This window comes from Danio rerio, chromosome 23 (genome assembly GCF_052040795.2).
Source record: "Danio rerio strain M-AB ecotype USA chromosome 23, GRCz13ab, whole genome shotgun sequence".
NCBI lineage: Eukaryota > Metazoa > Chordata > Actinopteri > Cypriniformes > Danionidae > Danio > Danio rerio.
The window spans coordinates 9,516,471-9,531,919 of NC_141043.1; the positions used below are offsets into that span (position 1 = coordinate 9,516,471).

Genomic DNA, 15,449 nt, shown 5'->3' on the forward strand with positions numbered 1-15,449 from the left:
AGTTATTAAAACTATTCTGTTTAGAAATGTGTTGAAAAAAATCTTCTCTCCAATAAACAGAAATTGGGTAAAAAAAAAATAATAATAAACAGGGGGGCTAATAATTCAGGGGGGTTAATAATTCTGACTTCAACTGTATATAATAATTTATAGTCAACATTTGATAGTAAGCAAAAATTTTCCAAGAATGACAATGGTTGGTTGTTGAAGATACTCTTCTCTGCAATGATTGGTCTACTATTTATGAAGCTTTTTTTTCTGCTTCTGAAATAAATAAAAAATGCAAAAATGTAAATGCTGTTGGGAAAATATATATTTTTAAATCTCACAGTGCTGACTTTTACTCAATTCAAACTTTCTTCTTGGAAGTCTGAGATTACATCTTCCAGTTCAGATTTTGTTTACTTTGAATTCTAAATTTACAGGTATGTGCCCATTTTTTTATATATATCAACATGTTCAATAATTTGTTTCAAAAAGTGTAGCTTGTGTGTTCTATTTATTCACTACAGACAAAGTAAAATATGTCAAGCCTTCATTTGTTTCAATTTTAATAATTATGAATTAAAGATAAAAAAAACTAGTATTTAGCAAAATTAGAATATTTCATGTGACCAAAAAAAAAAGAATTTAAAACACATGTTGGCCTTCTGAAAAGTGTGTTAATGTACTGTATTATGTCCAGTCCTTGCTAATTACAAGGAGGCATGGCATGGAGGTGATCAGCCTTTGACACAGTTGATGTGCAACACAATCTCAAGGCAATTGGTAACTTTTTGATTTAGTGGCTAGTTCGTATGAATTTGTACGGTCTAATTCGTACAATTTAGTAGGATTTGCTCATCACCCAATGACAGTTAGGAGTGGGGTTGGGTGCCACGCCTCCTTTTTAAAATCATACTGAACTCTGAATTGACCACTAAACTGTAAAAATGTAAAATACTTTTGTTTCCTCATGAGATCAAGCTGGTTAATCTGAAGGATAAACAGAGAAGTAGGAAGTTTCCAGAACTTCGTCATATCTTTAATATCAACCAAGATTTTTAAACTAATTATTTTTATAAATAATTTTATTGATTATAAAGATTTTCATAACCATTTCAGATTTTTTTTAAATCAAACTTTGACGCTTCACTTGCTTTTGTTCATATTTTGGACATTTCTACCTATTATTATTTTAATAAACTGTAATGACAACAGAACATGGGTTGCTCTACAAATATCTTTTTTATTATATGAAGAATAAGCCATTATCACAAATAAAGTCTAAAACACAGGGCATCAGAATGTTGCAAACTGATAGGGTCAAATATTCTTTTTCAGTTATCAAATAAATAGCTCCTTAATTATAGTTTTGTAGCTATCAAATTACGTTAAATTCAAAATGAATGGAGAAAAAACCTATTTCTGTAATTAAATAATCTTTTTTGGATTTAACAAACTTATCCATTAGGTTTTTCCTAACTTTTACAAAAACTTGCTTCCTTTCCCACAGCTGTTGATTTTTTTAGCCAAGAATTATTGTCCATCTGGTTATCCCTATGATCACGCATGGACGGATCTCAAGGTGTCTGTATAGTCGTGCCTGTTTCAGACAAAATCTCTTCAAAATGTTTCATTGTTCGACTCAAATGAAACCTAGCGCCGTGCAAACTGTTAGCTCCAGTCTCAAAAATTTTTTGCGCTCCACCAGCCGAAATTATGTCGTGCGCACCCAAATCGAACCTCCGCAAACATCGTGATGACGTCACATATGCCGTGCTTACTCAAGCGAACAAGCGGATGTGTCGAGTATAAACCAGGCTTTATGGTAGCCCAAGTTGCATCAAGTGGTTCTTGATGCTCTGAAATTAGCCTCAGTCACCCTTGCGTGACAATCCTCTCAAGACTGCACCTTTTCTGGCCACATTTTTTCCCTTCCTCTTAACACTCTATTAATATACTTAGATACTGCTCCCTGTGAGCAGTCATCTTCTTTTGCAATTCCCTTGAAGACTTTTCCTTATCGAGGGTGCCAATAATGGTCTTCTGCACAACTGTCAAGTCAAGCAGTCTTCCCCATGATTCTCAAGCCTACCAAGCCAGACTGAGACAATTTCAAGGCTTAGCATTAATTAGTGGACTAGATTGAGACACAGAGAGCCTACAATGTTGAACTTTGTCATTATATTCTAATTTTGTGAAAAACTGGTTTTGAGTTTTGTCATCTTTAATCCATAATCTTTAATTGAAACAAATAAAGACTTGACATATTTCACTTTGTGTGCAGTGAACTAATATAACACACAAGTTTCACTTTTTCAGAACAAATGTGTAAAATATAAAAAATAGACTTTTAATATTTTTTTTAATATTCAATATACTTTGAGGTTTATTTATGAACTAATTTCGAGAGGATCACGTGCTTATGATTTATCACGGCCGGGCTCATATTAGCTAGTCATTATTTTTTAATCATATGAGCCCTAAGCTATTTTAAATAACCACAGTTTTCAGTCCACTTTATCTTCGTTTCAAAGAAACCCCCCCTTCCTCTACAATTCTCCTCCTTTTCCATTGATCGGGCGGCACAGCGGCCCAGTGGTCCGCACTCCGAGCCCCACAGCAAGAACACAGTCGGTCCCGCCTGGCCAGTAGGCGTTTCTGTGACGAGTTTGTATATTGTCCCTGTGTCTGCGTGGGTTTTCCCCGGGTTCTCAGATTTTCTCCCAGCATCCAAAGATATACATCATGCATAACAATCAAGCACTTGTCTAGCCCCTTTTCTCATGTGTTCCCTTAGCTACCGCAGCCGGGGAGTTCTTTTGATAGATCATCAGCTAAGTGTTAACTCTTGTAGATATTTAAATCTTTTGGCACTTACCTGTACATCTTGCTTTTATTATTATTATTAATATGACTATTATTATTATTATTATTGTTTTTTTTTTATTTGGCACAGTTCACTTTCTCATCACCTGTTTTGCACTGGAACCAGAAATTGTCAACTAAACCACACATCTGTACAGTCTGTTTTTATTGAACAGTAATGATTGCGCTCCTGTTTCCTGTTGTTTGTCGTGCAACCGTAAGGTGTGTTGTACAAAAAAACACCACTGACAAACCGTCGCTTTAGCACTGAGGGGCTGCTCACATATCGTTCACAATTCTCAAACAAGTAATTTATTTCATAGATGGGCGCAAATAAAGCAATATGGTCGTGAAATGTGTATAGGTTGTTTTCAATCACATGGTTCTGGTGACAGTGTGGTAGTGCTTGCATCTGATTTTTATTTAACACATTAACATATAATACACATAGCTAGGCCTGAAAAGAATCTTTTTTGGTGCTGTTAAACGAATTATCACGTTCAAAAAAGGTTTTACACATGGATGTATTGAATTATTGTTTATTACATGCCGCCTTTTCTTCCGCTTCCCCCTTTTATTAGCAAAAACTTTTGGAAGTCTATAAAAGCTGTTCAGCATGTCTTATAATAGCTGATTTGAAACAATTATAAACGACCTATTATACTTTTCAGTTATAACGGTAGACTAGTTGCCCCAGGCAAACATGGAACAGCCAAACACAGCAACACCCTTTTTTGGTTTATCCGTAAGTAAAACTTGTATCAGAGCTACTGCAGGGTGTAGTTAGAGTGCTGTTGATAAACTGGTGCACCAAACTATAGGATCCTAATACATTTTTTCTCAGTCGCTTTGGTGCGTTTCTCACAACACCAGTGCATTTCTGCACAACAGTTAATGCATTTCTCAAAACAATTAGTAGCAACTGCAAAACCTAGCTGATAACCTGCAAAAGCGCGTCACATGCTCAAAATGGATAGTTCATTCCTCCAAAACAAGTATTCATGTCAATCAAAGTGTCAATGTCATCAAAATGAAAAGTCCTGACACCATTGTTTATGAAGAAGACAGTCAAATGGCTTTGTCATGTTTTCATTATGTCAGTTTACTCTGTACATTTTTTTTCAATGCAAAAAGTCAGATTTTGGTGACACTGCCTGAAAAGGCTCAAGACAGCACTAAATACTATTTGCACAGCCTTTTGAAAACTACAGTAAAGTTAGACATCACTGCATTTAGTGAGGTGTCTGAGTACAAGACACTGAATATGTATGTTTCACATTTTTACTGCATTTGCTCTTTACAATCCTAATTTATTCACAGCATTGTGCAAAATAATAAACACACCCTTATTTACAACAAACATAAACTTCCTTTGAGCACAACTGTACACAATATTGCAGTACATATTGTAACTGAGCCTACAACACACACAGGTCTGTAAATCATTCATCAAATTGTTCAACTTTAAAGACATTTTCAGGAAAATAAAGATTTAAATTTGTTTTATAAAATTTGCTTGACAGATTTTGACAACTAGTTCATTTTTTATGTAAAGACTCAAGTAATGCAATGAGGACTATTCGTTTTATATGGAATGACTATTCAGCATTTATAAGTTTAGTTAATTTTGACTGACATGACATAAGCAAATGATAATGTTAAAAACAGCAGAGAGTTGTATGAAAGCAATTGATGCATGTCCAAAAGCATTTGCAATTTGTTGGAAATAATGAGAAACTGCTACTAGGATGTGCACAAATGACTAATTGTTTTGAGAAATGCATGACCTCTTGTGCAAATGTAAATAGTGTTGTGAGAAATGCACCAAAGGGACTGAGAAAAACTGTAACTCAATGCACAAGAATTTTCTAAATGTTGGATCATAACGAACATTACCCTTACTGAAATTAACCATACCATAGATTGCATGTTTGTTTGTTTGTTGCTCACCAGATCTGCACCAATGACGATTCATGTGAATGCACCTTTATTATGAGAAATACAAGCAATAAGTCAATATTATCAAATAAAAGAAGGCATTTGCTTACACTTTTTTATTCTGTGGCAAAAAATCCCAGATACTAGAAGTGTAGGTAGAGCCAAAGTCTTTGAGGCTGTATTAACTGAGATTACTGAGAAACTGAGATTAACACAAGGTTCATGAGCTTATTAGGGGCTTGGGAGTGAACCATAACCATAAAATACACATTTCAGCCGTGATAAGACCGTCATTTGTTATCAGCCTAATATAAATATACTGTCTTGTCCTTTCGGAAAGTGAATAAAAGTTGTTTCATTGTGTGTTTCTCTCTTTCTTTTCCTCAGATGGCTTTTACCGTGGTGATAAACTGATAAACCTGAAGCTTATAGCTGATGAGGCTCTCAAGAAATGCAGAGACAAGTATGATAATGACTAATTGACTAGGAAAAATGAGTGTTCATGCAATGTTTATCATGTACATACACAGTGGCCAATTTATTCATTTAGATTGACAAATGTGGAGCAATTGTAACGTATAACCTTGTTAGAAGATAAAATAAAAATATATATTTCGTGCATATTTTGTTGAGGAAGAAATACTAGAGTAAAATTATTTTCATTGCTTTCTTGCTAAGGCCTTTAGTCACACAGTAAAATATTTTAGATTAGATTAGCATATGTTATTACATTTTAAAGTCACCCTTTATAAATGTTTGTTTAGTTCAATTTTTATTTCTGTGATGTAGAGATGAAATTTTTACCAGCCGCTACTCTAGTTTAAAACAGAAATATTTTAAAGGGGACCTATTATGCCTAGTCTCTAATGCCCCCAGAGAATGTATGTGAAGTGTCAGCTCATTATACCCCACAAATAATGTTTCTAACTCTGGAACCGGCCCCTTTTAGTGCCATTTTTGTGACTGTCACTTTAAATTCAAATGAGATTTTCAAATGAGGGCGGAGCTACAGTTGTCATCAGTATAGGCAGCATAGTGACTGCCTCACACTCAGGGTTGTTTATGCTAATAAGGGAGCGATCATAAATGGGCGGGGGTTTCCCCCTCTGATGACATGTACAAAGGAAGAATGTCAATCAAAAGGTGTGTTTGACTTGAACCGCGGCTGCAATCAATGAGATTAGCCAAGCGGGGGCAGAGTTGAATAAGAGCAGTCAGGTCGGACACTTCGGGCATTGTAGTTTACTGCAGTCATGATGACCAATCACATGGCTTTATCATTTATTTATTTGTTTGTTTGTTTGTTTGTTTATATGATTGCAACAACAACAAAAGTGTTACAGTACAAATAAAACAGAAAACAGTCTCTACAAACTATAGTTAATTTTCAACAATATGGGAATTGTTCATTTAATTTAAATAGCCCATAACAAAGGTCTAATGAGAGAAATAAGAGAAAAAGGAGAGGGCACATGAAAAAGAAATAAATATGCTATCATAGGCCTATTAAACATAAAGCAATAAGCACAAAATATAAAAGTTTAAACATCACTCTTAAGCTGCGGTCACACTAGAGTTTGTGCGTGCGAAATTCTGTTGTACGGCACTGCGAAAAGGGGTGGGAATAAACAAGATTATTAGACATTAAAAAAGCGAGGGATTGCTTCAAATTTCTGTCCAGAGAGGTCATGTTTTGATCCTCGATTGGTCTCACGCAGTCAAGTGATGCGATTTTGCAGGTCAGAGTTTACCAAGCTTAAACTTTGCACCGCAGCGAACTGCAAAACTTAAAGCATGACCCTGCGTTTCCGGTCTGACGCATTCGTGTGCGTATGAATGGAAGTCTATGGGGAGAAAAGTCAAGTGTGACCGCAGCTTCAGACTATTAGATGTTGAATGACTGGTAATACTTGGTTTACATTAATGGATACAAAACTTTCCAATAATGTGCTTTATACAAAAGATTTATACAGCCTATATAGCTACACTTTCCGTAGAAACTTCACTGAAAAAAGCAAGATAAATTAATGTTATTTTTAAATTTCTTTATAATCAGTTTGTATATTATTATAAATAAATATCTAACTACATTTGTTAGAAAACCGTTATGGGGTGGCATGATCAATGATGACTATTGTCATCCAAGTCTAAGACTTGTATGAGTTGACATTTATTCATTAAAAATATAAATAATTAAAAGTGTTTATGGAGCTAAATACAGTAAATAGTCTGTATGAAAAAGTCGAAAATAAGCCTATGCAAGCAATCTAGCCTTTATAAACAAATTATTAAATAAAAACGATAATTACTGCGTAAAATATTTGTAGTATTTTAATAAGCATGGTATGTACAAGATAGAGATGACATAAAAGCATAAAAAGTTAATTGTTTGGAAATTTGTGAGATGGAAGTTGTCTAATAATAAACCTGAAACACACAGGGTTGTTGTCATGCGGTGAATCCAGCCAATCGTCTAATATCTGTGTCATCATCGCAGCTCCTGAAGTTGCTCTTCAGATGCTGCACCGGCTGATCTCGGAGAACTGTCGCGGTACTTTGATGCCACATGTGACAGTCATGTAGTGTCAGTGCAGCATCAATACGGACAAAATTTCTAACCGGCTTGTATCGCTTTAAGACAGATTCCTATTCGTCTGCACATCGATGTATGAAGTCGAACATATCTAATGTGTTTCCGCAAACTGTTTCTCTCAAACTTGATTATAAAAAACAGAAATAATTTTTACCAGTAGACGCTGGCTATATTCACACACTGTTACTACACTGCTTTGCTTAAACCCTGATTGATTTTTTTTACAAAATAGGTCCCCTTTAAGACATCATAAATGCCTTTGCTGTCTTTTTCAAACAATTTCAAGCAGTCTTGCTGAATAAAAGGGTTCTTGTATAGCATTTTGTTGAATTAATGGACACCCAAAATTATGTTCAATCATCTTCTCAAATGTCTTTGACTGTAAGGTCTTTCCCAGTGGAGAAATGTATAATGCTGAAACACCTCACCAAGGAGGATGAGGCATCTTCCGGCTCACTGTCGCCCCCAGCAAAACGAGCCTGTCCCGACCTACAGGTAAAAGCTGAAGCTCTGCACCACGGCCGAACAGCTAACAGACCTCACGTTTTTGCTTTTTTGTCTGAATTGGTTTCTTACACTTATGGACATCTCCACATTGCTACAGGTGTTTGTAAATTTATCCATCAGGTCTCGAGCTTATGTTAGTCTCAAGCACAGGAAGTCTTTTATCAATGAATCTCAATATCAGCAATAAATGTGTTTATATTATTTGTTACAACAATGGTTTTAAACAAGACGAACTTGTTTTCATTTTTAGCAGTTAAAATAAAAAATCAAATAATAATAAAATAATACATTTAAAATTGCAGTTTCCTACTAATGCTTTAAAAAAAATTTCATTGAAATGTATTTAAATATAATTTGTTCCTGTGGTGTTAAAGCTGCATTTTCTACAGTCGTTTTTTTTTTTTTCAGTAATCAGTGTTGCATGGTCCTCCAAAAATTATAAGTAAAATGAAAAAAAAAATAGTTTACTTTTAAAAATGTAAATTAAAACATTTATAAAAACACACCAGTATTTTATATAGAAGCCAAAATGTTCATAGTATTTTAAAGAATGATTAAAAATATGTTAGCGATGATAAATGATTAATCTTGTCTAATGACATTCAAAATGAAAGTTTGCATTTACATAATTTTCTGTGTACTGTGTGGATTTATGATGCACGCGTGTGTGTATATGTATATATGCATGCATACATACATACATTTGTATGCGTATATAATAAATGTTTATTCATTTTAGATATAAATTATATTATACATAAGTCATTTGTATGTAAATATTTTGTGTGTGTGTGTGTGTGTGTGTGTGTGTGTGTGTGTGTGTGTGTGTGTGTGTGTGTGTGTGTGTGTGTGTGTGTGTGTGTGTGTGTGTGTGTGTGTGTGTGTATATATATATATATATATATATATATATAAAATACATAGTGCATGTACATATATTATATAAACTACATTTTTATAAGCGATTAGTTACATTTAATTGTTAAAAACACAAAAAATATATTTTTAATTTGACTAAAATATTAATATTCTCAATAACTACTCCTAATGTAATAGTAAACCGTGATTACATGAAAAGATTGAATTATCAGCTTCAGAACTCTCTCATAAACACAGGCAGTAACCACTAGGTCACAATTTTGACACCATTCTGAAGGTTAAACATCTTTTTGTTGACTTTGTAATAAAAGTTAATAAGAAGCCTCACTCTTTGCTTATGAAATTCGTAGTGTTTCACGCACAATACTACAACACCTGAATCGGTGGAGAGTTCAGTGGAGCAGTTCAGACGAAATGCATTATCCCTTTCATTCTAATCTTTTAATGTTAACACTTGTCCTGTGCATCTTCTGCAGTGTTTAGTCTCTTTCATCGTCCCATACTTTAAAGATATCTCTGGTTATTTAACAAAGGCTTTGCATTACTGTTGTAAATCCATAAAGGTCTGGCATGATTTCTCTTGAGCTGTTGTGCTGAAGACCTTTGAAACTTTCAACGTATTATGTGTGACATTCATTAATGCAGGCTGACCCATTTTAATTTTAATGTTGTCAATGTGACCTTAATCCAAGAGATCTTTGCCATTTATTCCCCCTTCAGTGTGAGTCCATTTCTGTGTCCTTCTCCTCTTTCAGTGTGAGTAACCTCTCCATTAACCCCCTTTAGCAGGAGAAACAGAAAGAAAGAGTAAGGAAGGTCCGTCCCCCTCCACAGGTATTTCATGTCTCCTTTGTGTTTTTGTTTTTCTGATTAACACCAGTTTGTCTGCTCTCTTTCTCGTTCTCTTGGGGATGGTTTGAAAACTTTAGCACAACCCTCACTTTTTCACACAACTCTGTTTTTTACACTGTTGTGTGTGTATGTGTGTCACTCTCTGTGTTTGCTTTTGCAAATGCAATTCACTATTTACGCACTCATCAGACTTGGCATTTAAGCTATTAATTAAAGGCACATTCTGGCTTATTAACAACTTCTAGCTTTCCCAGTGCATGACAAACATCCAACACATTTTGTAAAAGTAAACAATTGAATTTTTAAAAACCGTTAATACTATTTTAAACACAAGCTGAGCAGTTACTAGCAGGGTTCATACGGTCATGAAAAACCTGGAAAGGTCATGGATTTTTGACATTGCATTTTCTAGACCTTGAAAAGTTTTGGCAAAGCAGAAAAACCCACAAAGGTTTGAAAAAGTCATGAAAAACAAATATCTGCATTCTTGAATATAGGTTACATTGTTTCCCATAGGAGTTTTTCCATCTGTGGTGGCAGGCCTTTTACACAGATCTACCAACTACGATATGGCAATATTTCAATGACAAATGTTGTGAGCACAGTATCACAAGTCGGGATCGCATTTATGTAATATGAGCATGCAAATCTCTTTGCTTGCGTGCCGATTTTCCTTGTTCGTGTACAAAACTTCATGCACGCCCTCATATCAGCTCAAGCGCAGATTTTCTTGTGCACTCCTAAATAACCGCTGCTGAAGTACAATTTAGTTCGTTAACAAGTATGTCTCCAGCATTTATTAGATTTGCTTGGAGTATTTATGAATGTCTTTAATAGACCTACAGAACGGCATTAATGCTTCCTGAAGTAAAGTGAAACGGCTATAAACTCCAGCAAGATAAAGTTTGTTGTACAAAGAACCATAGACCTTTATCTATAGACGAATTACCAACCTACATCACACATGCTGTCACACGGGTCCCCGTATATGGTAAAAAAAATTACCAGCTGCAATAGTAAACATGTTGTTTAGTGCGGAAGGATGCCAAATTCAACTGCAGACGTCTTTGGCTAAAATTGAGCTGAATGAAGTGACGACCTAATTAGAAATGCGGGACTCTGCAGTTCTTATGTTATATCAGGTAAGTTCATGCTATGCTGAATCATAGACATTACTCATTTTCGTTCTGTAATAACCTGCAAGTGTGACTTGAAAACAACATTACCACTGTTTATTTGACTGAACATGTTGTACTTTGATAGTCATTGGCTGCTAATTTGATTTCGCTATTTAGAGTTAGAAAGTAATACTTTCATGAAATTATATTATTAAGGAATGTGCGAATATAAAACCAATTTTACCTCTGTGTACGTTCACATACCTTGCCGTACAGGTGTAGTACTAGGCAGATCCTCAGTTTTTAGCACTACATATTGTTGAATCTGGTAATCATGGAACATTATTCATGCACATGACCACACAGAATAAAAATGTTGGCATCCAAAGACTTGTAGGGCTTTAACTTCTCTCTAGTAAAATCACTTGGAGCTTCAATGAGATTGTATATTTGGGGCTGGATGCTTGGTCATTTCATCTTATCCAATATTCATTGGGAGACTGCTATCGCAAATGAACCTGTCAGATGAACGCCGCTCACTTTAACGTTAATTTTGCTGAATCACTACGCTTATCACTTATAGTTCGCTGAAAGCATTATGTAAATAACATATATAATATGTAATCAATATATCTTATTTCTAAGACAACAACAAACTCTGTACCGCATCGGATGTCATTCACTGGCTGTAAATGCTTGCGCTCATGTTTTTTTTTCGACCACCTAGCTGCGTGTGCATCCTGTATGTTTACAAACATGATAATTCGTCTATAAAGTATAATCATTGAAACTGTTCATCCTAACTGAAAGCCATACATCTTATTTGCTGGCCTCACGCATTACGCACATGTCAGTCAGTCATCCAGCATGTCACTGTAAAGAGTAAAACAAATACCGTACAGCACTACAACGGTTACAGAAAAGTTTGTGCTGTTATATTTCACTTACCTTTTAATACGTTTTGGTGCGATTTTATAACCTGCTCTTAAAAAAACAACAACTGTTTTGAATAAGATGCTGTGATGTAGCCGTGGTGGGATGAATTTTGGTGTGGCGCCTCGCCATGGAAAAATGAATGCAGCGGAAACCTTGGGTTAGTTGTCTTGACTTCTGTTCTGTTCTTGGTCAATCACATACTCTCACATTATTAGTGCGGTGTAAGCATTATCCAAATCAATTTTACATAGATTTAAATATAAATTGAAACTAAATGCTGCCTGTTTTACGATATGCTGCATTAAATTTGAACATGCATTGTTTTTCTTTTACCATGCATGTGTAGACATTGCATGAAACATTGTTTTTTTGGGGGGGATTTACTTGAAAGTCTTGGAAAAATCATGGAAAAGTCATGGAATTTTAGTATTAAAAATATGATGAACTGATTTGCTAGAAATGGTGTAATTAACAGCAGACCACAGATGATGTATTCAAAGGGTCTGTAAAAGAACATTGGTGGCCAATTATGGAAACTAAAGTAAGCAACTTGCAATAGTGTACACAACTCCTCCAGAATTGTGATGCATTCCATTTTAAGCTAGAATGATATACAGCAAATCAATACTTTATTCTAAACTGAACCTTTTATTAATGTAAAATGGTGCAGATTGCTTCAGTTTGATAGGACGCATTTGATTCTGCTACTAACTGCTGTTTAAATTATTGTTCATCTTTTCAAAGTTGACATTTTGTGTGTATGAAAGAAGAATTGTGACATGCCTCAATATCTTCCAGATTTTCGCGCTAGAGGAAGTGACACATTTTTAGCAAGTCCCAAGCTTTCTCTGACAGTGCTTTAAATATTATTCTTTCATTTATTTTTTTTCGGCTTAGTCCCTTTATTTATCTGGGGTTGCCAAAGCGGAATGAACTGCCAACTTATTTAGCATATGTTTTATGCAGCGAAAGCCCTTCCAGCTGCAACCAATCACTACAAACACCCATACTCTCCCATTCACACTTATACACTACTGACAATTTGCGTGTCTTTGGTGGTCTTGTGGGCGAAACTGGAGCACCCGAAGAACAGCGCTACCCATTGCGAAATCGCGCCACCCACTTTAAAGGTTATAATTCCTTTTAATTATAATGGTTAATAATAAATATGTTTTACAACCGATGTAACAGCGTTGATCAGATCATTGGGACAGAATGTATATTATCACTGAAATTACAAGAAATTCAGAAAATAAGTTTCATGTAAATGTTGATTTAACTTATTATAGCAAACGGACACAAAAATACAACAATTAGTCTGAATAATTTAAGATTGTATGAATCAGGATTAGGAAACAGTATAGCAGGAGTTTTTAAGTTTCATTTTCTAGACAAATTGTTCTTAATAAACATAAAACTTAATATTTAGAGACAACATGATGTAATTTGCCTTGTTGTTAAAAGTGGCTGCGAAGTCGTGTTTTGCACACGTGCGCTTTTCTCATAATAATAAAATAGATGCATGTAATTTGGTAGTGGTGAGAAATCAGCAGTTAAGAAAGGATCTGATCATATATAGTTTGAATAAAGTACAAAATGGCATTTTTTATGTGATTTCACAAAGTCCTTTACATGTAAATCAAACTGAAGGCTTTTAGACACAATCTAGAAAGTTGGCCAGGGTCTCTTTTATTTATTTATTTATTTATTTATTTTTTATCTTTTTGAGTTACGTTACAAGTTGTTCACATGTTGGCTATTGAAAGCAATTCGTAAATGAAAAATCCTACATGGACCTTCATTATGACTTTAAGTTGAAAAGTTAAGGATTTTATTCATGAAAATAATCCAGTGTGCCGTCTTATGAGTGTTAATTCTGACTGTAGAGTGCCTGGGATGTCAGTTTATTATGGAAGCCTGCTTTCTCCACTGAGTAACAAAAATTAACAAGTTTTTATCTCCCAATTGTAACTGTGTATCACAATTGGACATTATGACTTCTAATTGTGACAATAACTCACAATATTGTCAAAATTCCACAACTTCACATGACTTGGTATACAGTTGAAGTCAGAATTATTAGCCCCCCTTAAAATTTGTCTTTCTTTTTTAAATATTTCCCAAGTTATGTTTAACAGGGCAAGGAAATTTTCACAGCATGTCTGATAATATTTTTCCTTCTGAAGAGTCTTATTTGTTTTATTTTGACTAAAATAAAAGCAGTTTTTAATTTTATAAACACCATTTTAAGAACAAAATTATTAGGCTCTTTAAGCTAAATTGTTTTTGATAGTCTACAGAATAAACCATCATTATACAATAACTTGCCTAATTACCACAACATGCCTAGTTAACCTAATTAACCTAGTTAAGCCATAAAATGTTAAGCTGTATGGAAGTGTCTTGGAAAAAATATAATAAAATATTATTTACTGTCATCATGGCAAAGATAAAATAAATTGGTTAGAAATGAGTTATTAAAATTATTATGTTTAGAAATGGGTTGAAAAAAATCTCTCTGTTTAACAGAAATTGGGGAAAAAATAAACAGAGGGTCTAATAATTCTGACTTCAACTGTATATCTTTTTAACTGTGACATTGGTTTTTTGCAACTTTACAGACAACAATTCAGTGTTTGGGGTTAGATGTTTTATTATTATTTTTTTATTATTATTTTATTATTATTATTTTTTTTCTAATCAAGACTTTTAATAAAAAATATGTAAAAACAACAGCATCATGAAACATTATGCATTTTGTTTATTAATGAATACAAAGTTCAAAAGAACAATTTATTTCAAAATAGAAATATAAGTAAAATCTTTTTTTTCTTTCACCTGATTGATTTATTAATCTTTTTTTTTTTAATAAATGTGTTTTTTATGAGGTAAAATGCTAGTAATCACACACTTTTAAATGAGTATTGTTTTAATATTTCTTAAAGTTGCAGTTTTTATTAGCATTGCTTTACTCCAAGGGGGAAACAGGCTTTCATTTTGTAGGACTGATTTTAGTAACACTTCCAAAAAACTTTCAATAACTGTAAAATGCTGAATAGTTATCTAATACTTCACTACATTCAAATATGTAAAATATCAACAACTGATCTGTTCAGCATCATAATGTTTATTGATGGTTAATATGAAGTGTTTCTATATAATCTAGTTACCAATTCTGATATATGATCTAGCACTAAAAACGTTTTTTTTTTTTTTTTTTTTTTTTTTTTTTTTTTCTCCCCCCTCAACAGTAACCTCTCTATTAAATGACTAGTGTTTCCTTGTGACCATTTTCTAAACGATTTCCTTGCATTAACTTCATTGCTCCACTGGAGCAGTGTTTCCCCAACCCAGTTCCAGGAGGTACACCAACAGTACATATTTTGGATGTCTCCCTTTTCTGACTCATTCATTTCTGGAGTCTTTTACTAATGTTCTGATGAGTTTATTCAAGTGGGTTTATTTAGGAAGACGTTAAAAATGTGTACTGTTGATTTGCCTTCAGAAACAGGGTTGGAAAACACTGCAGTAGAGCACGATTTCATCACAAATGTATCTGGGAAGCTGTTTTATTACAGTAGTGACTAGACTGTAATAGTTCTCTCCTGTTTAGTAGAAACCTTTTAGGTTCAGACTAATTGATTTGACCATTCTCTCTGTGTAGTCAGACACTAACTCTTTCCTATGAGCCCTGTGTTAATGCTTTCATCACTTAAAGGGATAGTTCACTAAAAATGAACATTCTGTCATCATTTGCTCACCATTTGCTTGTTTTA

The 15,449-nt window shown here is 34.1% G+C and overlaps 1 protein-coding gene across 4 annotated transcripts in view; it reads left to right on the plus strand.

Moving 5' to 3' along the window:
- The window catches only part of acss2 (acyl-CoA synthetase short chain family member 2), a 58,932-nt gene that overhangs the window by 20,178 nt on the left and 23,305 nt on the right, over nt 1-15,449 (plus strand). For 2 of the 4 annotated variants that reach the window (NM_001328353.1, XM_087305552.1), the window contains exons 6-8: nt 5,176-5,251; nt 7,768-7,876; nt 9,554-9,601. In NM_001328353.1, coding sequence (NP_001315282.1) covers nt 5,176-5,251; nt 7,768-7,876; nt 9,554-9,601 — 233 coding nt within the window. The remainder of the gene's footprint in view (nt 1-5,175; nt 5,252-7,767; nt 7,877-9,553; nt 9,602-15,449) is intronic. The other 2 variants (XM_087305553.1, XM_087305551.1) reach the window with 1 other exon arrangement.